We start from the raw sequence: 26,504 nt of genomic DNA, 5'->3' as shown, positions 1-26,504 counted from the left end.
CGGTTAATGGGGACGATAGGTACAACACCACTCACAATAAAGTATTTTTAGTGGAAAGTATAAAAAGAAGACTTCAATTAAAACAATAAATACAATACAATTACATTGGAAGTATTCTGATTGCATTGTGAATGTTGGCCACAAAGTATGAAAACTTTTTTCAGCTTTACTGAATTTAAATATTTCTTAACCATTTCGTTCGCTTTCAGAATAATATAATACCCAGAATGACTTCATAAATTTTATCACATCTTAGTTTGAATGTACACCTTTTAGCGATAGTTTCATGTTTCGGCCTGTGCTGCTAAGCGGTGATTCGCCTGCGCTTTCCAACACACAGCAAATTCGCATAAAAGCGAAACTTGGTTCTTCCTTTAAAAACGTGATACTTGCCTGATAGGATAGAAAGCCGAGATGTCCGACGAGACGAACGCCGCGGTGTGGGATGACTCCTTGCTGGTGAAGACGTACGACGAGTCGGTGGGACTGGCCCGCGAAGCTTTGGCCCGCCGCCTCGCCGATTCCACCAACAAGCGCGAGGAGGAGAACGCTGCCGCAGCTGAAGAAGAAGCTGGCGAGATCTCGGCCACTGGTGGGGCTACCAGCCCGGAACCAGTATCCTTCAAAGTAGGCGACTACGCCAGGGCCACCTACGTGGATGGTGTGGACTACGAGGGCGCTGTGGTGTCTATTAACGAGGAGAAGGGCACCTGCGTACTCCGCTATTTGGGCTATGAGAACGAGCAGGAGGTGTTGCTCGTGGACCTCCTGCCGTCCTGGGGCAAGCGTGTGCGTCGCGAGCAGTTCCTTATCGCCAAGAAGGATGAGGACGAGCAGTTGAGCCGCCCTAAGGCATCCGCTGGTAGTCATTCAAAGACTCCCAAGTCATCCAGAAGGAGTAGGATCTCTGGCGGACTGGTTATGCCGCCCATGCCACCAGTACCGCCCATGATTGTCGGACAAGGGGACGGCGCCGAACAGGACTTCGTGGCCATGCTCACCGCCTGGTACATGTCCGGCTATTATACGGGCCTCTACCAGGGAAAGAAAGAAGCCAGCACCACTAGCGGAAAGAAAAAGACACCCAAGAAGTAATTCCATCTTATCTCATCATCACATCACATCTTTTCGAAAGACTTGTAGATATTAAGAAAACAGAACGATTAAATTTATTATATTAAAGAGTCAGTATCGTCATGGTGGGATCTCGTTTCAATTGCTACATAAATGGAAAAAAAAAATGCCGAGGCAGGCAGAAATTTAGGTTGACATTCAATATGGCCACTTGAGAAAATCAGTGCTTCGATACATTTCGTAGCGAGCGGTTGAGTTTGTAGTATAACGGAATTTTCATAACCTTCGATAGATCGTAGAATGGCGATATTTTAGCTGGCAGTATACAAATCAGAAAAGAAAAAAAACGGATATTTTGATTGGTAAGCAGACTTTCTTACACTGCAATAGATTTCTTTAACTTTGGGTATCGTGTAGCTGTTTTAAAATCAGAAGCTGAAAAATTTTATTGATAAAAAATAAGATATAATGATAAAGAGAGTACATGGTAGTATTGCCTAATTAACAAACTAGCTAAAAATGCGCTTGGACCTTTTAACCGTCCATATTCAACACTGCCAAATGCATCCTTTATTTTCACAGGCTTACGATTTGAAATATAAGTGGTAAATCCTTCTCTTTTGCAATGCCAAACCAGATGAGAGTGCTGGACTTTGGCGATGGATCGGTGCCCATCCAGCTGGACTATCCAGATTCGAAGATCTTCAGCAAGTGCAGTAGCTACGGCGATCGTGTTCCGGGTACCCATTGGAACGAAATCACAGTGCACCATAAGGGCCGCCTGGAATACTCGCCAAATCCGGAGCAGATAATCCTGGATGCCTTATACCAGGCGATAGACGGTGCGGACTTCTTTCCGGTGTTCTACCAGGTGGCCTCCACATAGCTCAAACATCCGACATCTGAGTTTTAAACTACATACAATTTTTAGCGTGGGAAGAACATGGATACCATGCTGGTCAGGAACTGCAAGGCGGCCATTGATAAGCTCTTCAAACAGCGGCTGTCCATTAATCTGAAAGGAGGCGCCTCCATACCCATCAGTATTCAACTGGGCGTAGCCCAGTACCAAAGGCACCAGATAACTCCAACGTTCCACATCGCACGGGTGGTCACCAGACTGATGAAACAATTGATTCAAAGGGACGGTGTGGATGGGCTACTTAATCTGGACAACTTTGGGAGTCATCCGGAGTTTAAAAACCTTGTGGTAAGCCTGGGCAATCCGAGCATCCTGATGAACGTGTGCCAGGTAATACACAATGATGACAATGAACGCTTTCGGCTGAACGGATTTATATTGTCTAACAACCGCATTCGGGATATACGGCCCTTGACGCTACTCGCCAATGTGGACTACGCCCTGCTCGACTTAAGGGGTAACAAGGCGAGTTGACTCCTCCTGGTTATATGAGCCCTATATAAAAGTTCCTTTCCAGATTAAGTCAGCCGAACGTTTGTGCCGCGCTCTAGAACAATTCCGGGCCAGAGAACTGCTTTTGGAGAACAACCCCATTGTAAAGATATCCAACTTTCCGGCGAACATTAAATCGCTGGAGAGTAACTTCGAGTTGGTGGTGAGTGCACGCCATGTCGACTTTCTATTAAAATATCGCCATATTACTATCCTACTCCGCAGGATGGAAAGCCTTTCAACATGCTGCACAAGATCTTTTCTCCTCTGGATGTGGAGATCGATTTGGAAGTGGATGGTGCGCGGATTGATACAAATAACATGTGGAAGTTGCCCGAGTTTGAGAACAGCCAGCATTGGCATGCCTTTATGGTGGGTTTACCCTGGAACCCCTAGGATTATCATGTTTGATGCATATTTATTTTTAATAGATACCCGATCCCAGTCATGAATTTAACCAGGAGGTGTTCTTTGACTTCTTCTTTATTAGGCTCGATCCGACCCTGAGCAACTTTTATCCCTGCTACTACAAGGTAAGTCCGCCCATTATTTTCCCATCCCATTCCTGCAAACAATAACATTCTATGTGATCCAGTACATTAACACGGAGCACGTTTTCCTCGTGCGCAATTGCTTTGATCAGATTGCACACCTGGTAAACAATTGCAACCTCGAGATGACAATTCCGACCGGTGATCGGATTTTTCGTTACTATCTGCGTATGAATGTGAGCACTGTCAAGCAGCATCATGTCGATCCGGAGGAGTGCATACAGAAAGCTGTCTCGCAATGTTATGTGGCACAGAACCGAATGCTTAACCTCGAACGGTTTCACTCCAGAGAATGTCTAAAGGATGTGATGGTGTCACTAAGCTCGCCAAAGATTTTAACCTACGTACTGTCGGTAGCGTCGCGGAAGTTCATGACCACCTGTTCAGAGATCCGTTTGTGCCACAACAAGGTCCTTGTTCTGGATGGAGCCCATGTCCTTGGTATGATGGGGTGCCTGAGAGCGGTGGATCTCAGTCACAACTGGGTGCAGGATCTGTCAAGCATCCACAGTCTGGGCAACCTACCTCTGAAGTCCCTGGTACTTCACGGAAATAAACTCTGCCGCAACTACAGACTGCCCAGCGAATATGTCAGGGCGGTGAAGGAGGTGTTTCCACAGTTGACCACCTTGGATGGTGTGGACCTGCAGACGAATCCTGGCCAGTCGTTGCAGAAGAACTTTCTTTGCGATACAGGTGCCTACGAGTTGGTGGGTGCCTTTCTTGAAAACTATCTCCGGGAGTTCGAAAACGATGAGTTTCGCCACAATCTGTACAAGTATTACTCTGAAAACTCGATTTTTACTCTAACGTGCAACTACAACGTGGTTCAAAATCACCAGACTCCAAAGATATTGCAGCGTTTATCAAAGTACAACAGGCATGCACGAAATCTGCGCAACAAGGACTATTCCAAGGCAAGCGATGGTGTGTTCTTTGGCTGTACATATATTGTTGAAATACTTTTGCAACTGCCACGAGTCACCCACGACTTCCACTCCCTGCAGACGGACGTAATGCACTACAATGGTAAGGGGGCGGTTATCTATGTTGCTGGTTTGCTACGGGATGAGCCACCTAGCACGAGGAACGGCCACGGGAGCAAAACGGACATCGGTGGCGTTCTTTTGGGCTTTAGCCGACAGTTTGTGGTCACGTTCGATGAGGCGAACTTGGTGAGTTAAGAAAATGTGGATGCGATTAACTTAAGCTTTTGCTTACGATACAATTTTTTTAACAATCTAGGGATTGGGAAAGAGAGCTCGTCGCCTAAAGATCGCCAACGAACGTCTACACATAACGAATCCATCGAAAACTGCAATACGAAATGCTTTCAGTGTAAATTTTCCGGATCCAAGTGAACGTCAGGCGGAAGAGGATTCCCTGGATGTGAAGGATCACAAGCTCCTGCTCTTTCAAGAGGTAACCGGCCTCATTTCCACTTGGGTCACATCGATTGTGGAGGAAGCCGATTGGGACTTTGAGCGAGCCCTTAAATTGTTTATTCAGAAGAATGCTGATCACGAAATCCCAGATCTAGCATTCGCCTAGAATATGTGATCTCTATATATGTGATCATATACTTTTGTAAAATAAGTGGTGCTTTCAATACCTCTGTTTCCTCTTTCGTTATAAATACTGAACCTGTGTTGCGAATTCGACATCCCAATAAAACTACCTTGAATTACCAATAAAAAGTAATTTAGATGGCCGAAAACATTTATTTGATAATTAAGAGTTAATCACTTGCAAAGAGAAGTCTCTTTTCTACACATGTACGGGAGCTATATATCCTCGACTTCGAATCCGTAGCTGCGGAGGAATGGGTTTTGGGCAGTGGGAAACAAACATTGAGAAAATGCCATCGCTTAATTATTTAAATATTTTGTAGACTAGAAAATGTTTCTAAATACATTTAGCATATGTTTTTGTATAATATGTATAATGCATTAGTAAACGCACAGTTCAAGAGCCTTACACGATAAATTACAAGGGAGAAAAGTCCGACTAAGCTCTAAGGATTTTTATATATCATTTAATCATGTGTGTCTGTTGATTAGATTTAGCTGAACGCTAATGGATCGTTTATGTAAATATTGTGTACGGCTGATTGGGTGTACAAAAAGAAAGAAATTAGAGTGTTTTACATGCTTTTTATGTCTTGTTTTTAATTCCATAACTTAGATTAAGTTTCAAAACATACTCTAATGCCAAAATGAACGAATAACACTACTCCAAGCTATGAGCGCGTTAATATCAGATTAGTCTTTTGCGTTTCACGTCCGTCTCGCTTCCGTTTCCGACTTGTGTGCATCTCGTGTGTGACTGTATGTGTTGTGGGTAATTACAATGGTTAATTTATCGGCAAAGGTAGTGACAAGTGGCAAGCGCTGTGAATGTTGCAAAACCCTTGGCTTGTACAAAAATAAAACTGCAAAATTGGCGCTCATAGTGGTGATTAGTTAGATCTTCGGTTTTGTATGCTTCTGTGTTTGCTGCGTCGGCAGCTGCTGCTGTATGACCCGATTTGATTTGGTTCTCCAGCCTCCCGATAATGCTTTATTTGCGTCTGCCGCTTACAGTGCTCCAGCCTCCAGAATCCGTGTGTTGATGGTTCTGTTGCCGGGCGCTGCGTCCTGAGGTGACCGTGTGTGGAGCACCACTGGCGGCGGACGCGGCAGCATCATTTCACTTTTTACCGGGAGGTGCTATTGGTTGGCCGCGCTCCTTGCCGCGCAGCTTAATGCCGAGAACGCGTTCCATTTTACCCAGAATCAAGTTGTTTGGAATACCGCGACCGGCCTCGTAGTCGGTTACCACTTGCTGCTTTTCGCAGATTTTCTGAAATAGAAGAAGTTCGTGTTAAGTGGGTGTTTTAAACAATTTCATTAAATTGAACTGTAGACGCACAACTGATTTGAAAAGCTATTTTTAGATTTATCAATGTTATATTTTTAGTTTGGTGACCTAGTGAATTGTAAATATACAAAACAAGCCAAAGGGAAAGCTGTCTTCTAATAGGAACTTTTTGTACATATTGAACATATTTGTGATAGCATGATATTAAATGGTATAAAAAACAAAACAGGAACAGTTTTGATATTTGTTATTCACTACAATGTAATGAAATAAGTGCATTAAAAAGAGTCATTATTATAAGCCTATTCATGGTAAGTTTCATGGTTTTGTTAAAATGAGCATTGAACCTACAGTTGCCAGGTCCTTTTGGCTGAGGCCCTTGCTCTGTCGTCCCTGCTGGATGAGCTTGCCCACATCGAGGGGAATCTTGTCGTGGCGCAGCTCCTCGGTCTCGCGGTCTAGTTTGGCAGTGTTCTTGGTGGTCACATGCTGCTTGTTGGTGCCAGCACCATCTGTACGTAAAAGGTTAAAAGTGTGTCATTACTAGAGGGGAGTTCACACGGGCAGCGTGAAAGGTTTGCTTGCGATTGTGAAATTGGCGGCAGCAAGTGAATTGCCACGCAATGCAGCAGGAGACGATTCTAGGTTAGACGACAGTGGTGTGGTCGCAAAAGGGGGTCACTCATCAATGAAGGAGGACGAGATTTTTGGCCGGCACTCACACTTCTGTTGGGTATCCACGGCGACTCCTTGACGGCGTGCCTGGTTGACCGCCGATTCCGTCTTGAGGGTCGACGATTTCGGTGCTTTCTTCCGAAGAACAGTCACAGAGTCCCAGTCCGACATCTTTTTCGTCGATTTATAGTGAAGACGAAAAATGAAAATTTATGAGTGAAAACTTGCGAACTAACCGCCTCGTTGACTCGCTGCGTTCGAATGAACTCACATTGGCTGCTTTGCTTTGCTAAATCTGCTTTTATTATTAATGAAAACTACGAAATTCCAGAACTATCTTCAATTCAATGTTACCAGATGGTTAAACGGCAATAGGCCTGCGAATGTAGCCGACCAGCCCTGATTTCGCACTAAAAAATCCTGTTTGTCGCTTAAGCTCAACAGCGCGATTAAAATTCCTTCAATTTAGGAATGGATTAAGTGATTCTTAAAAATATCTCTGCAATTGTCCAAAAGTTAAATCAAATTAACAAAGAAGTGTTGTTTTGTTGTTTAAATTTCGCATTACCATCAATGGCTTTCCCACGAAAACTTTGAAAAACTGGCAACGTTTAATCTTATCGTAATTCGATATCAGTAAAACAGCTGTTTCCTTGCAAGAGCTCGATGACTTCAATCGATACTTTTGCAGGCAGTATTTCAAAAGTTGTATATTTTTAAGTTTCTTATTTTCTTTTTTTTCAGTAGCTCCTTGAGCCTAGCTTTTTATATATGAGAAAACGTACATGTATTATTAAGTACATTTTTAAGTAAATGGTTTTCATGATGATAACTATATTCGATTTGTTCTTTTGAACACAAAATACAAGGGATATCGAAAACAATCATTTTTGTTGATTTGTTCTATATTTTAATCAACCAAACAACGTAAGAGATTTTACCTAAGTTGCCAAGGGGAATGCCACAATTTCAACTATAAATTTCCAGATGTCAGTGGAAACGTTGAAGCATTGTAAGGGTTCTTCTTCTTTTGAAGTTTGAAAACAACTAGTGTTGGATTTGTGACGCAAGTAAGTCCTTGACTAACGTCATAGTTACGTACTATTCGGCTTTTAAGTGCCAATAATGGATCGGTGCCACTTGAGAATGTCATCCGCTTATCGACTCAGGCAGCAATCTTCATAGAAGGACAGATTGTTCGAGTCCAACGCCAATTACTTATCTGCCGGGAGAAGAAGTCCGGCAATCATTTTTGTTGATTTGTTCTATATTTTAATCAACCAAACAACGTAAGAGATTTTACCTAAGTTGCCAAGGGGAATGCCACAATTTCAACTATAAATTTCCAGATGTCAGTGGAAACGTTGAAGCATTGTAAGGGTTCTTCTTCTTTTGAAGTTTGAAAACAACTAGTGTTGGATTTGTGACGCAAGTAAGTCCTTGACTAACGTCATAGTTACGTACTATTCGGCTTTTAAGTGCCAATAATGGATCGGTGCCACTTGAGAATGTCATCCGCTTATCGACTCAGGCAGCAATCTTCATAGAAGGACAGATTGTTCGAGTCCAACGCCAATTACTTATCTGCCGGGAGAAGAAGTCCGATGATATTTCAAGTGAAATCTATACTAAGGATCGCAGTTCCTTGTGGGCTTTGTTCTTATCAGGCAAATGCGATTAGTGCCGCCAAAGCAGTAAACTTGAACGTCTGAAACGATGGAGGTGGACTTTGGGGCGCTCTATTATTAGTTGAATCAGGTGACGCTATAGTATAATTACTTTCAATCAAGCTATAACTCTTTCTTCAAAGCAACGTTTCAACTGTGATTATTATAGATAATTTTAAATTTATTTACCACTCGAAGCTAATTTAAAGTATTTACCTATCTATGTAAAAGCTTCTAAATGAGATCTTAAAAGGTGTCATTTTTATGTTAACCAAGGAAATAAATGATCATGTTATTATTACGTTATCAAATAAATTATCAGTTAATAAACAAACGGGATTGGAATAACGATAAGCCATGAAATTTACAGAAAAGTGCAATTAGGGAGTTAAGCACTTTATCAGTTTAGTTGAGATTATATTTATGTATTTTGTATAAGTTCTTGTTTATCTACACATGTAGATTTTGATTTACATTATAATATTATTATGTATATTATAAAAATGTTAGGAAAAAGAATTATAGCTGATAATAGGGTTTTTAAACTATGATCTCATAGAAACACCAAGTAAACATGACTTAGATGGTATTTACAATTTTCTGTATAGATTTAACTATTTGTAACGTTTTCCATACTTTATAAAAAATTAGTAGCTTACTAATTGGTAATACGAATATTCAAATTTATTTTGCGTACAAAATATGGGTGAATTGAGTGATGATTTATTCTATGATCTCAGTTATCCTAATTATCATAGTTCTGTCCTGTTGAAGTCGTTTTACTTAATTATAATTTGAGTTATTTCCTTATCTTCATCTCACCTGCGTCGGTTCCCCACCTGCGCAAAGTGTTAATAAAATGTAATCTCTTATCGCGTAACTTCCCAAAGCAAAGAGTAAGGGAGAGAAAACGTGTGAGAAGAGAGGCAACTTGGAGGCGATTTGGGCGCGTTTTCATCAGTTTCATTTTGAGCGTTCAACGGTCGCGACGTCGTGAGCGGTCAAGTCGCTTGAAACGGCTAAGGGAAAACTACTGCCCAACTTCAATTGTTTACCAAGTGCATTTAAATTACCAACTACTAGGTGCGTGTGTGTGTGTGTGAGCTCCTTTAAAATTTAGCTAATTCCAAATTATGGTATAATGTCACGAGCACAATTTATGAGGCATCAACTGTCGTCTATTCGTATATTGAAAGCGAAATTCACATAATTTGTACCAAGAAATTCACGCGATCATTTTGGCGGTGGCAATTACATAGCACTTAATTGATCCATTAGACTGCACTCTAAATATCTATCTATCAATTTTAGATACTTCCCAGTTGCACCTGCGGTTTCTGTTTTTTTTTTTTCGTAATTTGCAGTCACAGATTTCTAGATGGAATTCACTGATGGGAAACCTGTTCGCGGCGGTCACCTACGTATAATTGTTGTATAACAAACGGCTAAACAAATAACGTATTTCTGTTATTTTTATTTTTCGTACGATTTCGTGATGAGCTCAGCGAAATAGTATAGTATTAAATTGTTACCATTCGACGTTTTGCATATGAATGAAAATGGCTGGAAACTTGAGGTGTCTACATTAATCAGTTTTTGGGAACGAATTTGCTTTTGCTTGTTTCTTAGTTTTTTTTCGGTCTCCATTTCCACGCAGCGTGAGACTTTTTTTTATTCGCCAAAGGGCAGAAAAAACTGAAAAAATTTCACGAAATACAAAGTTGTAGCTCCAAAATCTTACATTTTAAATGTAATGTGCCTATCCATTTATTTTTATTTTAGTTACTCAAAATTTCCAGAAAATGCAATCGTTTTTTAAAGATTTCGAAATGTCCAATGTCTATATCTACAACTATAGAGTTTCTTGCAGTGCATCTAACCCTATGATAGGTTCAACGTTCTAGGCTGAAATCAAATCGTATTTTTTTTTATTTTGTCAGAATTCGTGGCCAAATCGCGTTTCGTTGGCTGAGCAATCAAATTAGCAGGTGGCAGCCGTTTGCATCACCTGAGTGGAGTGTGGAGCGACTCAAATGAGTTGAGTGCGTTTTGCACGCGTTTTAATAACGCGCTTAAAATAATTAAGTCTATCCGTCGCAGGCAGATTAATCTAAGTTCGTGCACTTAAAGTGGATAGTAGCACAAAGATAGGTGAATTACGCAAACAAATAGTTGTGACAAGTGTCTTGTTGGCGGCCAACTTCCCGATTGCCAACTTCTCTTGAGGGAATATTACCAGATTTATGAGTGGCCCCGCGGGCACGCGACTCCCACTTGGACACGCCATGCTCTGCTTGGCCCTGCTCCTCTCCTCTCCGCCTTCCAAGGACCGCGGGGACACATTAAACATTTAATTTCGTTTCATTTTCGCTTAACTCACATATAAACAATATTTGGATTTTTTTGTGGTGTTTAGCCCTAGGAAATATTCGGAATTCCCGCGAGTTTTTGCCGCTCGAATATGTCGACGGCTTCAATACTTGTCATTTTGCTACCTGAGGGGCGTGGGTGAGTTTCGGCCCATTATGTGGGCCAACTAACTACCTAGGGAAAAGCAAACAAACAAATATGTAAGCATTTGGCCAGTAGAGATGGCAAGAGAACCGGTTTTAGGCCAACGACTCGAACTTGTTTTTCCTCTGCTGCGATCGCTTTGCTCTTGGAAAATTTGGTCGCCTTTGGGTTTCCATAGCACTGTTTTTCCATCTGTCCTCCCTTCAAATCGTTTTGGCCAAGTTGTTGCACAATTTGTAAGCAATTGCTTGGCCCTATTGAAGAGCTAAATAATGTGGCGTTTGTGTTTGGTTTCTGATCTTACTTATTTTGCCAAATAAAGGGAGATTTTCCTCTATCTTATTTCTGAAATTGCAATAATAATATTGACGGAAACCATTCAAGTTTAACAATGTTGCCAAAATCGTTCACATTAATCACCTAAATCTATTTTAATCCCAGACAAAGAAACATATTTTTAATGGGATTAGGTAAATTGGTCTTATTTTTATTTCAGGCATGTGTTTTTATTTGTTTTTTTTTTTAACGATTTCCGGCGATTTTCCCAATCTCAAACTATTTGTTTGCTCTTGAAAAGCTCGATATTTAGGTTATATAATATTGTTTTTCTCCCATTTTAGTCTTGAAAGTTGCACAATTTTAAGTACTTTAGTTAAGTAAACTTTCTAAAAATGTATAATATACCGCGCACGATTGCACAGTGTAAATAAGTTCAAGTGCTTGCTACTTTAATTAGCGACTTTTATATTTAGCAACCGAAAGAGAGAGGAAAATTCTCACGATCGCCACACTCGCCTCAAATAAATTGCAGAATTTGTCAAAAGCCGTTCGCTCTTGATACGGTGCCAAAATGATTTGGGCATTGGCCATTGCTCACTTAACCTTAACCGAAACACTTTCCATTATAGTATTCCATTTGGCTTCCTTGTTTGCCATCGCGAAAAAGTTTAGCACCGTTCTCGATTTTTAATGGGCATTAGTGAATACGAATATATCATTCGAAAGGCGACCGACGTCAGATATTCCGCCTGCCAACCAACTATCCCCGAAAATACTTTTGGAAACTCTTTCAAAATTCCCATCATTATTTCCCTTCCCCACTTCTTCACTTCACCCCTTCTCACTTGTCACGCTGAGGTCAAGCATGCGGCATATTTTCAAATATTTTCCAAACGTACACACTCACAGGCCAGACCGGAGATCCCACAGATCCGTCGGAATTGTAATGGGGAGGAAGGTCGCCTTGGGGCCCTGGGTGATAAATTAAGTACTTAATGCTCGCCGGCAATTTTCGGAGCTATCGCATTTAATTAAAGATTCCCAAAGGCAGGCGGAGAACTATGCTCGTATCATTCGGCGCTCCAAACGCCGTTTTCCCGCAGGAATTCGATGTCTGCATATTAACTAGATGATGGCCTTGTCTTCCGATGGCCCAATGTGGCCCAATGTCCCAATGTTTTTTATGCTATGCTCGGAACATGGATGTTCCGGTCGCCCAAGACTGTCCATAAATACCCAACATATATGTACATATAGGAGAGGACTGTGTAATATCTCGGTTCATGATATATGCGCCATTTGAAGGGGACGTGTCGGGGATTTTAAGTGAATTGCGCTTGAGCATCATTACGATAATTGGTGGACCGACCTGGCAATCGCCCACCTCCTCCCGCCTCTCATTTGCACACGTACGCTAATTAATATGCACGGTAGTTGCGGATCTTTTTGATTTAAGCATTCTACACTTTTAGCCACTTGTCTTCCTTTTTGGGGCGACCATTCTCATATTCGCGGGCAGCTGTGAAAACCGCTAGCAAAACGCTGGAAAAGCGAAAAGTTTGCGTGTGTATGATCAATTAACTTGGCCGGCAATTGATGCAAGTATCTGCGCATTCCACTGCTCCACATCTCCGAATTGTGTTTCGTAATCGAAATTATTTAATTTCACCGCAAAAGGTTCAACGATCCCCAGATCGAGATCGATCGATCGATCAGTTCAGTGTGTGCTGGAAAAATCAATTGGTGAAATGATGAATTGAATTTCGAGTCACTGGCAGTGACTTGTGCTGCAGACATACCAAAGAAAAAATTAGTGAAAAACACATCTATAAATTAGGCAAAGTGGAAACAGCCAGAAGAAAAAAAAAACGGCAGCCGAATATATTTCTGTTTTGATTTATGCTCCATGCTCTAAAAAATAGAAATTCACAAATGAAACCGGCACGAGGGCAGATCTCTTAGAAATAAGAACTACAAGTTTATTGAAAGGCAATGGGTACACCGAAACAAAAGTATAAGTGAATATCGTAAATGGAATAAGGAAATCGAATTTGTAATTAATTTTCAGGACCATATTCCCATTTTTCCTTATTAATATTGCCACATTTTTTCCGTTTTCCATTTACACAGTAAGGCAAATTAGCCGAATGTCACGATCAATGGAGAATATTAAGCGAATATCATATATTAAATATTACTCACAGATCAAATTAGTTTTCCGAGTTGGCGAATCTGTTTTACAAACGATTGGGGGGAGCAGTTGGCAGCAATTTGCTCGCCCAGTTCATAAAAGCCAGCTAAGTAAACGCGAGATGGCAGCCAAATTGGAATTTTAATTTCGCATTGAGAAAACACAAAACTAGAAAAATGCCGATGGGAATGGGAATGGGTTGAAAATGCAAACAAAGGAGGGGCATTCAATTGATTAGGGGAGTGCCCGCCCAAGAGGGGGGGGGGTGCGGTGTCTCAGATAGCAGATCGTCTGAAATATCGGAAAATATCCAAAGTATCTGTAGCGCTAGAAAAGTGCAAGCAATCCGCTGGATGCGATGCGAATGTGAGGCAATTATTTGCACTTGAAAATGCAAAGATGGCACTGGATGCAGCAAAATTAGATGCGTGTGTCAGTCAGATCGCTTTTTGGCCTTCCGCACATGGGATGTGTAATTGGAAATTTCATAAGCTAATTGCAGCTGTCAATGCTATGCCACTGACGTCACAGGTGCACTGAGAGAAAATTTAAGACCTTGGCACGACATAAGTTCAAACATTATGCTTGGGAAACCAGACAATGTATACTTCTTTAAAACATGGTACTTAAATGTTTATATATTTATAAAGAAATTAATTCAATTGAATTCGATTCTTTTAATAAGACATATGTGGGAATATCATTAAAGTAACCAACCCGAAATTTCTTTCTGTGCACCAGCATCACATATCCGTCGTATTTATTTATTTACCATGCCATCCGTGCAACAGGTTGCCCAACTGCATTTACCAGCGATCGAAACTGTAAACACAAAAAACCCCAAAATTTGTTTCCAAGATGATTTTTATTTTTTTTTTGGATTAAGGGGCTTTTTGGATCATCTATTTCTGGTGCTGTGGCAACAATCTATTTGTTGTTCTTTCGACTTGTGTTTTGACTGGCAGAGCATTTATTTTGTTTGGAAGCGTGTTCCACCAAATGCATTTCCAAAATATAAGCAACATTCAACCGCAAAAAGCACCGAAATGCATAGAAAAAACATTTGAATACCAGTAATAGCGTTTATTTGTATAATTTTCCCCAGAAGTCACGATCTTCAAGAATACGATTTTGTTCAAGCGTAGAGACTAAAAATAAGCGAGCGGCAGCCTTCATCTCCTATTACTTTTTTTTCTTAGGGTCTTCAGGCTTAGGGAACTTGGTATTATATAGGGGAATCCATCCGGCAATTACTTTCCAATCGGTATAGTAAACAACAGCCAATGCTGCAGCCATCCCAAAGGTGGCAGCGGATGGTGCGCTGTGAACATAAGAAAATGTTTATGTCAATACTGGGTGTGCTTCCTAGGCCAGGCTGGCAACTCTGCTTAGAATGCAACTCTGGGTATCTCTGGCCCTTTGCCTCATCTTCACACTTACAAGGCTACGGCCAATGCTTTTTGATTTTTCGATGGTTTGTGCCTGCACCATAGACCACATACTTTTTTCTTTAAACTCATTTTGATTTTTAGATTCTGAAAGAATTTCGCTTGCTATCAAATTTTAGAAGTATAGCCTCGGGCCAGCTTGTCACTCAAAATTCATATTATAACTATCTACGAAGTCAGTTCGAATTACAACACGCTAATGAGCTATTGTATGGACCCATCGAAATGAACTGAAAAAGGGATTGATTAATCAATGTCGGATGCGGGCACTAAATTGAAACATTACAATCTTTTATGAGCAATCTATGAGCAATCCCAACTTGTTGTTGGCCTGACCTAATTGGAAAAGGAGTGTGAAGGTGGAGACAGGGGTTGGAGTTGGCTTGATGGACTCGAGCTGATGACTAAAAGCCACGTGGAGGAATAGAACTGCAGCAATTTGTCAGCAGGGCCAAGCGAAAATCATTAGCCTAATTTTCAGGGCCAGAGTGAGGTTACTTCTTTGTGTCGCTTCTGTGCACTGAGAAAAAGAATGTAGCGTCAAATCTGGAAAAAATAAAATATAAAAAAAATTGCAAAGAATTTTCTATAAGTTTCCAAAATCTTCAAGGATCGCTTATGCAATGTGCTTGAAATATTAAATATTAAAATACATCATGGCAAATATGTTTTGATGAGGCACCCTTTAGGCATAACACTAAGTGAACATTTTTTCCCAGTGTGGGTGCGTGTGTGCTGGCATTTCTTCCGAACTCCGACTGGATTTCCATTCGATTCGATTCTGTGGGCCCCTCCCAAATTGTCTTGCCAAGTTCCTTGCCAGACGCCAGCGAAGCAATTTAAATGCCACACCTTTCCGCTGTCTGAGGTGGGTGGCTTCCAGCGGGCCTTCACATATGACACTCGTTGTGTCCATTAGGGCAGCCACAGCCAGTTGGACAGGACGACAGTTCAAGGATATGCGCCCAACCAAAGGCTGGGCCCGTTAAATGTTCGGGCAACCCTTTTGCCGCCTCCCAGCTAACCCCATCCTGTATTTCTATTTGAATTTCCCCAGAGCTATGCGCCTGCTGATATTGCTACTGCTGCCACTGGTGGCCATCGCCCAAGATGACTACTGCTTCAGCAAGGACACCTCCCGCCTCCAGACCCGCCAGTTCTCCTCGAAGACCGCCTATCAGATCGTCAAGGGCACGGACATTGACAAGCAGTACCTGGTGCCCGGCTGTCAGCCCCAGAAGATGTGGATCTTTCACAGGCACGGCACACGACTGCCCAAGAAGAGCATGATCAACAAGGCGTCCAGGGTGGCTGAGGTGAGTCGTGCACTTAGGATTAGATAAAGATAATGACAATGCTCTTACTTGTCAGAGTGTAATAACTCTTTCGCGAAAGTGAAACCTATTAGTTTATTCAGTGAATACAAAACTTCTAAGCCATAATTCATTAACAGCCAAGCTGCCCATTTAGGAAACGTTTTATTGCCAACAAATATGAGCTATAGCTGCGTAAAATTTACGACGTTGTAATCTTTACAAATATATCATTTGTATGCAGCACAAGTAACAGCCATTCAAAAGCCAGCATTAAAGGCCATTTGTTTTTGTAAACTCAATAAAGTAGCTCAATTGATTATTTATGATAATCATTTATAGCTGCGCGATCTCATCATTAACAACTACCAAGTGGCCAGGACCAAGCCCGAAACGGATGCTCTCTGCCAGACGGATCTGATTGCCATCAAGTTGTGGAAGTGGAACAGCAGCATAACGCCCGACATGGAGGAGTATCTGACCGCCCAGGGCTACGAGGATCTCAGGGGCACGGCCAAGCTGTACCAGCGGTACTATCCCACTGTGCTGACCGCTAACTATAATGACACTTACTACCAGGTGGGTCTTTTGAAAATGGTTAGCTCACATAAAGAATATATTGTATATATATTTATTTATTTGTGACTTTAGTTCCGCCATACGGACACCCAGCGCACCACGGAAAGTTTCAAGGCTTTCGCCGAGGGTCTGTTTGGATCCCAAAACGCTGCTCATCCCGTCGAGATTCCCAAGCAGGATCTGCTGCTGCGTCCCTATGACTATTGCTCCTCTTTCAAGAATGTGAACTACAAGGATGAGGGCTCTGAGTACTACAAGTTTCATCAGTCGAAGCTGTACAACGACACGTTGGCGGATATCTCCACTCGATTGGGGTAAGTTTGAAAAATGTAAAGTTTGCCAAGAATTTTGCAAGATTTTAAAAATGAAATTTTTCGCCCACAGTTTCCTTTACACCCTGGAGGAGGCGGACATCAAGCTAATGTACGATATGTGTCGCTATGAGCAGGCGTGGAATGTGAGTGTGTTTTTCGAAGAATTCTTAGAAAAGTTAATTGGTCAACTGTGAATTACAGGTGGACCGCAATAGCGTCTGGTGCGGCGCCTTCTTGCCGGAGCAAATAACGGTCTTTGAGTACCTGGAAGATCTAAAGTACTACTATGGCTCGGGCTATGGTTTCCCGGAAAACGCACATCTCAACTGCCGACTGGTGCAGGACCTGCTCACCCACCTGAGCAATCCGGTGTCGCCGCATGTGGTAGCTCATTTCGGTCACTCGACTGGTCTCCTAACTCTCCTAACTGCGCTGGGAATCCAGAAGGACGACATCAAGTTGCGGGCAGACAATTACGATAGTTTGACGAGCCGCCGTTGGAAGAGCAGCCTGATCGATCCGTTTGCCGCCAATTTCGTGGCGGTGAAATACGACTGTCCGGCGGACTTGGATCGCGAGAAGGTGGTCTTCTTCCTCAACCAGCAGGCCGTGCAGCTGGACTGGTGCAGCGTCGGTCTGTGCAAGTGGTCAGATGTCCTCGAGAAGTACAAGACCATTGCGGATGCGGATTGTGGAGAATACTACTGCCGGACGGGAGGTGCTCCATCGCTGGGATCCGGAGTTGGCGGACTTCTGGCCACCACGCTCGCCGCCATGCTGGTCTACTTAATGCACTAACTTTCGATTAGATTAGTTTTTAATTCGTAATGTACAAATTTCGTACCAAATGGAGGGACGCCACGCGGCGGATGTCAGTCAAGTATTTTTCGATTTAGATTTTTTTACTTTTAATCCAGCAACAGCACAATTCTTCACACAGTCAAGAAGTCACACTACACACAAAAAACACACACAACCAGATACTGAAATGTTCAACTTAACGATTTTTCTAAACGCTTAATGAACGTTGATGGCGCTCCAGTCAGAATTAGCTTTATATTAACTGAATAAAATGAGTCTTTAAAATGTGAATGTGGTTTGAATGTGATCTAATTTGGCGCCAAGGCAACTGCTGCATGTATAATGTATATTTCATGTAGAATTTATATGACACATACGCGAGCGCTAGATGGCGCTTTCCAGCAGTACAGTGGGATTGTAAAACACTAAAGTTAATCAATAATGTGCTTGAAATTTTAATAAAATGGTTCTAAGTTATTTTGGGACTTTCACTTATAAAAATATACAGAATATATAACACAGAAATATAGGCTTAAAGGTGAAATAACACCTGAATGAATACACAATGTTCTCTACCTCAGCAACTCCACTGGAAAATTTCCACAACATTTATTTGGCAAAGGTTTTCGCTTTGTTTATAGATACGGCTTATATGCTTAAAAGGCCATTTAATGAAATCATCTACCTAATCTTTAAGTTAGTAATTAATGTAATCAGTTGAAATACTAAACCTAATGTAAATACGCACAAGTCGCTTATCCCCGGCTTAAAACTTTGAAGAAATTCGAATTTAATTACACTTCCCAAGGCACAATCAGTGTGCCATCCACGACCACTGTGTCTAGCCTGGAGGAGCATCCTGCCCTCCACACCCGATCTCCCTCTGCAAAAGTCAGCTTTGACAAATCCTTTTCGGGTGTGAAAACCGTAGGCCCTTTTTAAAGTGCCATACCCCGGACTTTTTCACTGTTTTAGATTTTCGCACAGCGACATGAGGAGGATAATGGAAGGGGAGGGGCATGTTGGATGCTATGCAGCGTCACGTGTTTCCTATTAAATGCTCTAATGATGGGTATTAGGCCAGACTAAGTGCCACTCATAAGTGCGGCACACGCACCTGTCTCCTTCAGTTCCTCGGCCCACGATTGTCGTGGTCCTGGCTACCAGCGAATCCGAAAACGAATCCAAAAAACCGACTTTGTGACCTGCCACCGCCTTTGACATTGAAATTTACGCAATATGCGTTTTTTATTTCGCTCACTCGTACGCCTTCGACTTACCGGCGTTTTGGCCATTTGAGCGTTGCCACGGCAGCCCAACTGACGGCTTTTTACCCCGCCCACCCACGAGGTCCTGCCAAAATCCACAGCCTACTGTCTGCCCCAGCTAGTTGAGTGTCCTTCTAGTTCACCTGAGCACCGACGGCTGTGTACGTGTTCTTTTGGCACTTTTGCCTCTCCAACTCCAACGAATTTCCTGGTTGATATCCATCCAAGGATTTGTCTAAGTGACTGCTTTTCATTAGTTTAACAACTTCTTGAAAATACCAAAATATTACTTTAAGGACAAGTTCATCCATAAGTAATAGGGTTCTTAAAAAGCACAGCTCAAAGTTTTTGAAATGTATTCGAGTTTATATGTTCACCCAGAGAAGTATTTTTAATTAATAAGTTTAACTTTAAGTTTTTTGGTTAATTTACACATAAGTATTAGTTCATTCTACTGAGAACATATAGCGTCAATTTATAAAATTGCACTGAAAAATTGTAACAATCAAAGGAAAGTAATTACACATTTTTTTAAAAGTCAGTTCATTTTCCCACTCATTAAGTATTCATTCGTACGGTATAATTAATAAATAATAATAAATCCATCTGACAAATGAGAGGAAGAGATTAAACGGTAGTAAAAATTCAGATTGCATCGAGATGAGTGCATAAGCCAGGAGTATTTTTCAAACAAAAATATTTACCCCGGAATGTTTGTACTTTTCGTTTTTTCCCACAGTTTTTGTGTGTGTAAGCAAACACTTTGACTTAATTAAAATGACCAAGGCAAACAAAAACTGCAAAAAAGTACAGCCAACAAAGAAGAAATTGCTTTGATAACCAAAATGTACTCTCTCTCTCTCTCTGCCAGCTGGACAAAATCCCTAGGAAAATTACAAGAATTTTTGTGGTCAAGCTATTAATTTTCCAACGCAGAAGTCAAGAGCAACCATACACACACAAACACACGCACACGCGCAGGTGTGTGGGTGTTCAGTGCGTGTGTGGAAAATGGAAAATGAAAAGTTGGAGTGAAAAATGATTACCAGCAGTGCTGACTTCGTTCTAATTTGGGAATTGTTCCCACAGTTGAGTTTCACCTGTGTTTGCAGCAAAAATCATGACACAGAAATACACGAAACCGAATATTAACATACATTAGTTGTATTTCCAAATGGATAAAGTGAAACATTATTTATTCTTATTCATACATTTTATATACAAATTTAATGTTAATATTAAGTCCCACAAACATCACTTAATAGTCAAGATACCCGCTGGAAGGATTGGATTACCCGGGCCTGTGCAAGGATTTGAAATTTGGTATATTTGAAGTGCACCCAGCAGAGAAGTCCCTTATTAGTTATGAGAACATGTGGTGTCCATAACTGCCTGTTGACCGGTTGTGTAATCCAATGCGATGACCAGCCATTAAATTTTATCCGGGCATTTCATTGCTGCCCTGCTGAGCAGAGAGCCTCCAGGCGATAGTCGGAGTAGCAAACAAGGCCTAATAATTAACCAATTACCTGACGCACTTCAAAGCTTCTGGCCTGGATATACCTCTCCCGTTCCTCGGGTAACACACACACACACGGAGCAGTGTATGCAGAAGGCATTCTGGGTCCTTCGGTTACCAGCTCACACTAGTCCAGCTGCTGCCTGTTGCTGCTGGTCAGATTCCGTCCGGAGGTCACAAAAGTTTCATCTCCAGCTGTGGACAGGCGGAGCAGTGCTCGGAATTGCTTATTCATAGCTCACTGACACACAAATGAGTGACCATTACCGAATTGCTAATAGTAGTTTGGGCTTCGGGTCGGACTGAAACCAGTTGAGATCCTGCCGTGGACAGCAAGGATTAACCCGAATCAAATGTTCTTCAGGGGTAGGAAATGATAAAAGCTGTTTCTTATAAACTGTAAATAAATGTGGTTAGGAAATGAGAGTTTTGGAATCTTTTCCCATCATTTCTAATATAGTGGTGATTAAATTATGTTTCTTTATATTTCGAAGAATTCTTGGCAATTAAATGTATATATTAATATCTATGTTTATAATTTTGTCTACCTTTCGACAAAACACGTACAGTGCCTTTTTGTTCCCCTGAAATTATCCACAATTAATATTAAAACGTGAGCAAATTGGGCTCATAAATTTGGCAGCTTACAAAAAAAGTTGAAACGGCAGACATTTCATTTGAATTTATATTTATTTTTAGCACTCAATTAGCTGGAGACATTGATTAAAGACGAAAGTGGTTCCCCCAAAACCGAACATTCCACCGTCGTGGATCACTGAGAATGGAGAGAGGGAGAGAGGGGGAAAGGGGGCCACCTGCAAAAGTCACATCCTTCGGTTAAGGATGCCACTTCGAGGACCGTTAAACGCGGCACTTGACAGGCGACCGTCTGTGTGAAAGTATCTCGTATCCTGGCATCCTTTGTTTTTTATGCTCGCCGCTCGAAAGACAAAGCGTGTATGAAATATGCACCGCAGGGAAGAAACACCGAATGTGAAAGGGAAATGGAAAGGGAAAGGGAAGGACATCAAAATGGAATATCCTGCATACGCAGCCTGTTGTGGAATGAATATCTGCTGCCATTTACGAGCTCAACTCGAATGGCCTGCAGTGATTCCAGCCCGTCCGCCCACCGCACATACTACGTGTTATCTGTCGGAAAGCGCTGTAATGCACAAATTAAATTTATAAATATGCATAATAATTTTTAATAACGTTTCACAGGGCGAGTCTGTCACTTGCAGCGCCGGCTTTTTGCCAACGAAATTGACTTCCTGCGGCAATTCGATTTATCCCAGACTGAGGTGTGGAATTTCGTGTGGATTTTTCACGTTTTACAAGTCATTGTTAAGGTAATGTTAAAGATAATCCGTCGCTTAGTTTAACTGGAGATAAATTTATCTGATACATAGCAATTGTGATGGATTTAGTTACCTTCATATATTATCACATAATTTTATAAGCAATTAAAATCGCTAGTAACTAGTAAGAGTAACGATTCTTAAATATATTTGTCTTACCTCTATATCATTTGCAAAGCTATGTTACTGAGTATAATGCGAATATGAATATAATACGAATTTAGCGCCTTTCTATGCGATTCTCAAAATAGCACCTAAGCAGTAGGCATTGGCACAGCAACAAGCGAATAACGATCAAGGTTTAGAAGTTTGAATTCCTGCTGGCTCCATCAAATGACATATAAACTGTCATCTAAAAAATTGTTTTAGCAAATCGATTTCGCAAATATGTTTGTCTTTTTGTTAAGCAGCATTTCCCATCACCGGCGTCACTTTAGCCCAAACACCCCAGAAGTGCCCACTCCACATGTCATGCTTGTCCCTACTTCATGGTTTTGTTATTCCTTTGCTCACAACACAAATGTCCTTCCGGGCGAGCACTCAAAACGAATGTAGCCGCTTGTTGCTCGGCTTGTTGCTCCCGTTGGCAGATTCCGGATTCCGGATTCCTGATTTCTGATTTGTGCCGCTGTCCTCCCAATTTAATATGCAATAAGCGGGCTGTCAGAGGCAGCTCGGTCCAAACCCTTCGTTTGCCATTCCCCGGGGGCCATTCGGACCTAAAATAAACATGCGTATAATGTTGGTAGGGCCTTATCATATTTGGACAGATGTTGGAATGTAATTGAGATTGCCTGCCGTTTCGATACGCATGCCCGGAACTGTGCAGCGGCAAAAAGTGCAAAGATTTTAATTGAATTTCGCACAATTGATTTCATAATTTAAAAACGAAGAAACGAGAAGAGGATCCGGATGCGAACGCCAGCAGAAATTGGCCAGTGAAGAGTGAGTGTGTAAAAATGACGAGCTGGTCATTATCTGCGCTTTTCCGTCAAAGTAATTTAACTTGAGTGAGCACTTAATGCTGCTCCTCTGTGTGGAACATTTTCCGGAACGTACTCCATCCTTCATTTCCATTGAGTTGAGTTAACGCGCAAGTGCATTAATTAAGATCCAAAGGCGTCCATGGCAACCGAGTGGCAGAATCAGTGGGCGTGGCAGGATGCGGGACGAGCATTAATATAAAATCCTTCAACGATTTTCATATCGTAGAGGGGGGGGGGGGTGGCATCAAAGGGGAGCAGCTGCCAGCTATGCCAGTTGGGCATAAATTCAGCTAATTGACGACTCACATATAAAAGCCCTTTTATTGACACTAAACAAGGCTGAAATGTACATACAAGTAAGCCAACTGACTGCGCAGCTCAAACCCACTCAGTGCGTATACGTAATGTTATGTTTGCTTTTGCCACAGGTTTGTAGCCCATAAGCCTGTTGACTTTAATTATATAAATACATAAGACCTTGCAACTATTCTGGGAATCAAGTCCTTGCTGGGGATTTATTGTGCAATCGAGCAATTTCTTAGTGTGTATTTACTTGATTCATGCTGCCATGTATAAAGATTTACTTAATTAACTCAAAAATTTGCATATTTCAATGAGGTGAAGAAAATAAATTTAAAAAAGGAAGAAGGGGATACATTACAAAAACTTATCTACTTTTTGTTGAACCTTTTAATCGCATTACTCTTCTTTTCCACTGCGCATTAAATATGCATTAATTATTAATAATCAATCAGGTGAAACTACATTTTCCAGGAATTTACAACTTTTCACCGCTATCTATAATAATGCATTAAACAATTTTTTAGTGTACTGTTCGAAAATTGTATTTTATTTAGACCAATTAAAAAACATCAACAACAATTAAAAGGTGGAACAAAACGTTAGCAAATCGCTGGCAAATTGAGAAATTTAAAATCTGTAACGCCTGATGGCACGATACTGGTAGCCATCGCTGCCCAGGACGGCACTCTCGCCTCCAGCTGGACCCTCCACGATGACCTCCTCGCCGCCGATCGGAGGCAGATACTCGGGAGCGGCCTCCCTCAGCTCGGCGGGCATCTCGGCCGGCTGCTGGTAGTGGTAGCCATCCTGGAGCAGTTGCCCAGAAACGGTGGGCACATCCACCACACGGACATCGGCTGGCTCCTCGGGTGCAGCCGCCTCGGTGGTTTCCTCAGCGGCTGGTGCAGCTTCCGTGGGCGGAAGGTACTCCCGGTTCACCTTGGGCTCGGCGGCGGACACCACCTCCTCGGTGTCATCGGCAGGTGGAGCTGCAGCTGCCGGAGCCTCGGGTGCAGCCTGCGCCTCCTGAGCAGGTGGCAAGTAGGCGGTGCTGGGTGGCAGATACTGCCTGGCTGGCTGCAAATGGGACACATCACGACGGTTGCGATGGCGCAGCTTAAGGCGGCGCACCGTGCGGTACTCGTAGCCCTCATCGCCCAGGACAGTGGCCTCCGGATCGGCTTCCAGGGCAGCAGGATCGGCATGAGCCTCAGCCTCCACAGGCTCAGCGTTCAGGAGGACAGCCTCGGTGACCGAAGGAGGCAGATATTCCACTGCAGCGGGATCCACCAGTTCCGAGACATCGCGGCGCAGCCGAGATTCCAATTGAGGAGCACCTAGGGCCACACTGGCCACAGCGGAGAGGGTAAGGACACCACCAAGCGAGAAGATTTTCTGGAAAATAAGTATTAGTTAGTGGAAGTATTTTCATGGGCTTGTTGAATTTTATTTTGCATTCTTTATTTAAGCCAAAATCCATTTTAAATTCCTCCTTTCCAAGTAGAATTTTGATCAATTTATTTGATTTGTTTAGCGACTTTACTTAATCCTTTGCAGCAAACTCAAATCCTTGAGGACTTACCATTTTTCAAGTTTGCCTTTTCGGGTTTACGATTTGCGTCTTGCAATTGAAAGTTGCCTGAGCTGATTGATGATTTGCTAATGGCCAACTGCTCAATATATAGCCAAAAGCGAGTTCGGCCATAATTAGAGAAACCAAAAACAAAAAGGCCAGTAACAAATGGAGCCACTTCAGAGTGGAGTGCTCTTCTTGGGTGCTTCGTCTTGCCTCAGTTTTGCTTTGGACAATGTCAAGTGGTCCAGGTTTTGGACCTCGTTCGTCGACTTGACCTTTAGGCACCGCATTTTTATTTCAATTATTTTCATAACGTTTTTTCTTCGAGCTGTAAATATATATTTTTTGAGGTGTTAATTCACAGGCCTGTCGAATTGTGCGGAAGTACTCTTTGAGAGTCTTCTATTCTATTTTCTCATCATATTTGGATCGCTTTTTGCACAGCTAATTGCCTGGCGGTGAATAATTAAGTTAATTTTAATGCGTATTACATGGAAAATGGGCGCAACCAACCCAGCTGTCACAGCCAATGAAATTGTCATCAGAACTTGTTGCGAAAATTATTTATTGCTTTCATTTTCGACCATGTATTTGCGTTTGTTAACCAAACACCGAGGGTCATTTAATAGGCATAAACATAATTGTGCATATTACATTTACCAAATTCAATTGCGGTCTTTATGCCGAAAAAAAAATTGATGAGCTCGCAAACACTCTTTGTTACTTTTATCTATAAAAAGCAACTACTTTGATATGTAAATGTATCAATCAATCATCCATCCATATAGCAATACTAATTTACGTACTTATTGTTATTTAAATTAAATGCCAGTCATTATTTGGTGATACCTTTTACGCAACTGTAACCCATGTTTACATTTACCTATATATATATATTAACCACATCTGAAAGCCAATTTCGCTGTCCTGTCAGCCAAGCATAAATTTGCCCTACTTAGCCTGGCGTTTAATTTTTCTGGTGGCATTTAATGAATTGTTAATGAACGAGTGCGACCCGTGCCATCGTATATATGGTTATAAGTTGGTAAGAGATTTGTACTCCCACGGCGGGATAAACCCACACCACCGTGCTGCATGTGGCACATAAATCATTCCCTGGTTGTCGGCCTAAAAGGCGGCAACAATTTCCGTTGGCTCTTAAAGTTTCCGCCGCAACGCAATAATTCTTGCCACACCGATCGACCCGTAAAAAGAAGACCAACTTGTTGCTTAGCCAAGTTTAAAGTGTCGAAGGAGGAGGCCCAGCTTTTCTTGCCCAGCTTCTTTGCATAAAAACCACTCATGTGTAATATTTTATGTTTGCAGGACGAGTGCGGTGGTGTATTTGCCGACTTTTTTGCCTTGCCATGTGGGGGAAATAATTTATAGCGAAACCCGGCATAGGCAGAAAAAAAAACCCAGAAACATGCAGATGGCATATAGGATATGTTGAGACATAAATTGTGCGGGGCTCATTGATTTCAGTCTGTGTGTGTTTGATTTCGATTCTATACATATGTAAAACTTTGTCTATTTGCCTCTTGCCTGTTTGTTTCACAGTCAATTTGCATGTTGGGTCAATGAAACGAACCATTGAGGACTTTAAGCTAGGGATGGCAGGGATATCGATGGATAGGACAACTTATGTCTTGAAAGCATTGTAAAATATAAACGGCAATCGAATGAAGGTGAGGGGTTCTCCACTTTTATTTACTTCGGTTAAGTAAACATACATATTTTAGTGAAATGTTAAAGATGGCATATAAAAAAGCCTTTAATATAACTATGACAAGAATATCGATGGATGAGAGC

The 26,504-nt window shown here is 41.8% G+C and overlaps 6 protein-coding genes across 15 annotated transcripts, besides 1 other annotated feature; 3 read left to right on the top strand and 3 right to left on the bottom strand.

Annotated features, from left to right (window-relative positions):
* Positions 1-49: 49 nt before the first annotated feature.
* Smn (survival motor neuron) lies at positions 50-1,199 on the top strand. Of its 2 annotated transcripts, NM_001275025.1 has the most exons (2): positions 50-145; positions 210-1,199. In NM_001275025.1, the coding sequence occupies exon 2, from the start codon at positions 415-417 to the stop codon at positions 1,093-1,095; it is 681 nt and encodes a 226-aa protein (NP_001261954.1). In that variant the 5' UTR covers positions 50-145; positions 210-414; the 3' UTR covers positions 1,096-1,199. The 2 variants fall into 2 exon arrangements, with proteins under 2 accessions (NP_001261954.1, NP_524112.1); NM_079388.4 differs by lacking the exon at positions 50-145 and having other exon boundaries at positions 321-1,199.
* Positions 1,200-1,290: 91 nt separating this feature from the next.
* nxf2 (nuclear RNA export factor 2) lies at positions 1,291-4,738 on the top strand. Of its 3 annotated transcripts, NM_079387.6 has the most exons (8): positions 1,291-1,436; positions 1,657-1,945; positions 2,006-2,461; positions 2,514-2,651; positions 2,714-2,860; positions 2,920-3,021; positions 3,084-4,214; positions 4,285-4,738. In NM_079387.6, the coding sequence occupies exons 2-8, from the start codon at positions 1,700-1,702 to the stop codon at positions 4,588-4,590; spliced, it is 2,526 nt and encodes an 841-aa protein (NP_524111.3). In that variant the 5' UTR covers positions 1,291-1,436; positions 1,657-1,699; the 3' UTR covers positions 4,591-4,738. The 3 variants fall into 3 exon arrangements, with proteins under 3 accessions (NP_524111.3, NP_001261953.1, NP_730179.2); NM_001275024.1 differs by lacking the exon at positions 1,291-1,436 and having other exon boundaries at positions 1,603-1,945; positions 3,132-4,214; NM_168674.4 differs by lacking the exon at positions 1,291-1,436 and having other exon boundaries at positions 1,603-1,945.
* Positions 3,904-4,603: a mobile genetic element.
* Positions 4,726-7,161, bottom strand: mbf1 (multiprotein bridging factor 1). Of its 5 annotated transcripts, NM_001259867.1 has the most exons (5): positions 7,142-7,161; positions 6,845-7,072; positions 6,621-6,744; positions 6,250-6,410; positions 5,189-5,880 (listed from the first exon to the last, which is right to left on the bottom strand). In NM_001259867.1, exons 3-5 carry the CDS (start codon positions 6,742-6,744, stop codon positions 5,728-5,730), a joined length of 438 nt encoding a protein of 145 aa, NP_001246796.1. In that variant the 5' UTR covers positions 6,845-7,072; positions 7,142-7,161; the 3' UTR covers positions 5,189-5,727. The 5 variants fall into 4 exon arrangements, with proteins under 5 accessions (NP_001246795.1, NP_730178.1, NP_001246796.1 ...); NM_079386.2 differs by lacking the exon at positions 7,142-7,161 and having other exon boundaries at positions 6,845-6,952; NM_001259866.1 differs by lacking the exon at positions 7,142-7,161 and having other exon boundaries at positions 4,726-5,880; positions 6,845-6,952.
* Positions 7,162-8,262: 1,101 nt separating this feature from the next.
* On the top strand, positions 8,263-18,149 carry Mipp1 (Multiple inositol polyphosphate phosphatase 1). 3 transcript variants are annotated; one of them, NM_168672.3, is made up of 6 exons: positions 8,263-8,331; positions 15,730-15,988; positions 16,328-16,564; positions 16,637-16,878; positions 16,949-17,021; positions 17,080-17,968. In NM_168672.3, the coding sequence occupies exons 2-6, from the start codon at positions 15,734-15,736 to the stop codon at positions 17,674-17,676; spliced, it is 1,404 nt and encodes a 467-aa protein (NP_730177.1). In that variant the 5' UTR covers positions 8,263-8,331; positions 15,730-15,733; the 3' UTR covers positions 17,677-17,968. The 3 variants fall into 3 exon arrangements, with proteins under 3 accessions (NP_730177.1, NP_001287082.1, NP_524109.2); NM_001300153.1 differs by lacking the exon at positions 8,263-8,331 and adding an exon at positions 9,196-9,323 and having other exon boundaries at positions 17,080-18,149; NM_079385.4 differs by lacking the exon at positions 8,263-8,331 and adding an exon at positions 9,196-9,323.
* UQCR-6.4L (Ubiquinol-cytochrome c reductase 6.4 kDa subunit-like) lies at positions 14,297-14,847 on the bottom strand. The gene is made up of 2 exons (NM_001259865.1): positions 14,665-14,847; positions 14,297-14,545 (listed from the first exon to the last, which is right to left on the bottom strand). The coding sequence occupies exons 1-2, from the start codon at positions 14,742-14,744 to the stop codon at positions 14,407-14,409; spliced, it is 219 nt and encodes a 72-aa protein (NP_001246794.1). The 5' UTR covers positions 14,745-14,847; the 3' UTR covers positions 14,297-14,406.
* A 5,489-nt stretch (positions 18,150-23,638) lies between the features above and the next one.
* On the bottom strand, positions 23,639-24,774 carry CG4229 (uncharacterized protein). Its single transcript, NM_140646.4, has 2 exons — positions 24,699-24,774; positions 23,639-24,511 (listed from the first exon to the last, which is right to left on the bottom strand). Exons 1-2 carry the CDS (start codon positions 24,699-24,701, stop codon positions 23,744-23,746), a joined length of 771 nt encoding a protein of 256 aa, NP_648903.1. The 5' UTR covers positions 24,702-24,774; the 3' UTR covers positions 23,639-23,743.
* Positions 24,775-26,504: the final 1,730 nt, after the last annotated feature.

The sequence above is a fragment of the Drosophila melanogaster genome, chromosome 3L (assembly GCF_000001215.4).
Source record: "Drosophila melanogaster chromosome 3L".
NCBI lineage: Eukaryota > Metazoa > Arthropoda > Insecta > Diptera > Drosophilidae > Drosophila > Drosophila melanogaster.
This window is presented reverse-complemented; position numbering and strand designations above follow the sequence as displayed.

Coding starts and splice junctions, on each gene's coding strand:
- Smn (NM_001275025.1), top strand. CDS start 415: ATGTCCGACGAGACGAACGCCGCGGTGTGGGATGACTCCTTGCTGGTG.
- nxf2 (NM_079387.6), top strand. CDS start 1,700: ATGCCAAACCAGATGAGAGTGCTGGACTTTGGCGATGGATCGGTGCCC. Junction 2,462..2,513: donor TCGACTTAAGGGGTAACAAG/GCGAGTTGACTC, acceptor GTTCCTTTCCAG/ATTAAGTCAGCCGAACGTTT. Junction 3,022..3,083: donor TTTATCCCTGCTACTACAAG/GTAAGTCCGCCC, acceptor TATGTGATCCAG/TACATTAACACGGAGCACGT.
- mbf1 (NM_001259867.1), bottom strand. CDS start 6,744: ATGTCGGACTGGGACTCTGTGACTGTTCTTCGGAAGAAAGCACCGAAA. Junction 6,411..6,620: donor CGTGGATACCCAACAGAAGT/GTGAGTGCCGGC, acceptor TTTTACGTACAG/ATGGTGCTGGCACCAACAAG. Junction 5,881..6,249: donor GCCAAAAGGACCTGGCAACT/GTAGGTTCAATG, acceptor CTTCTATTTCAG/AAAATCTGCGAAAAGCAGCA.
- UQCR-6.4L (NM_001259865.1), bottom strand. CDS start 14,744: ATGAGTTTAAAGAAAAAAGTATGTGGTCTATGGTGCAGGCACAAACCA. Junction 14,546..14,664: donor AAAGCATTGGCCGTAGCCTT/GTAAGTGTGAAG, acceptor TTATGTTCACAG/CGCACCATCCGCTGCCACCT.
- Mipp1 (NM_001300153.1), top strand. CDS start 15,734: ATGCGCCTGCTGATATTGCTACTGCTGCCACTGGTGGCCATCGCCCAA. Junction 15,989..16,327: donor AGGCGTCCAGGGTGGCTGAG/GTGAGTCGTGCA, acceptor AATCATTTATAG/CTGCGCGATCTCATCATTAA. Junction 17,022..17,079: donor GCTATGAGCAGGCGTGGAAT/GTGAGTGTGTTT, acceptor TGTGAATTACAG/GTGGACCGCAATAGCGTCTG.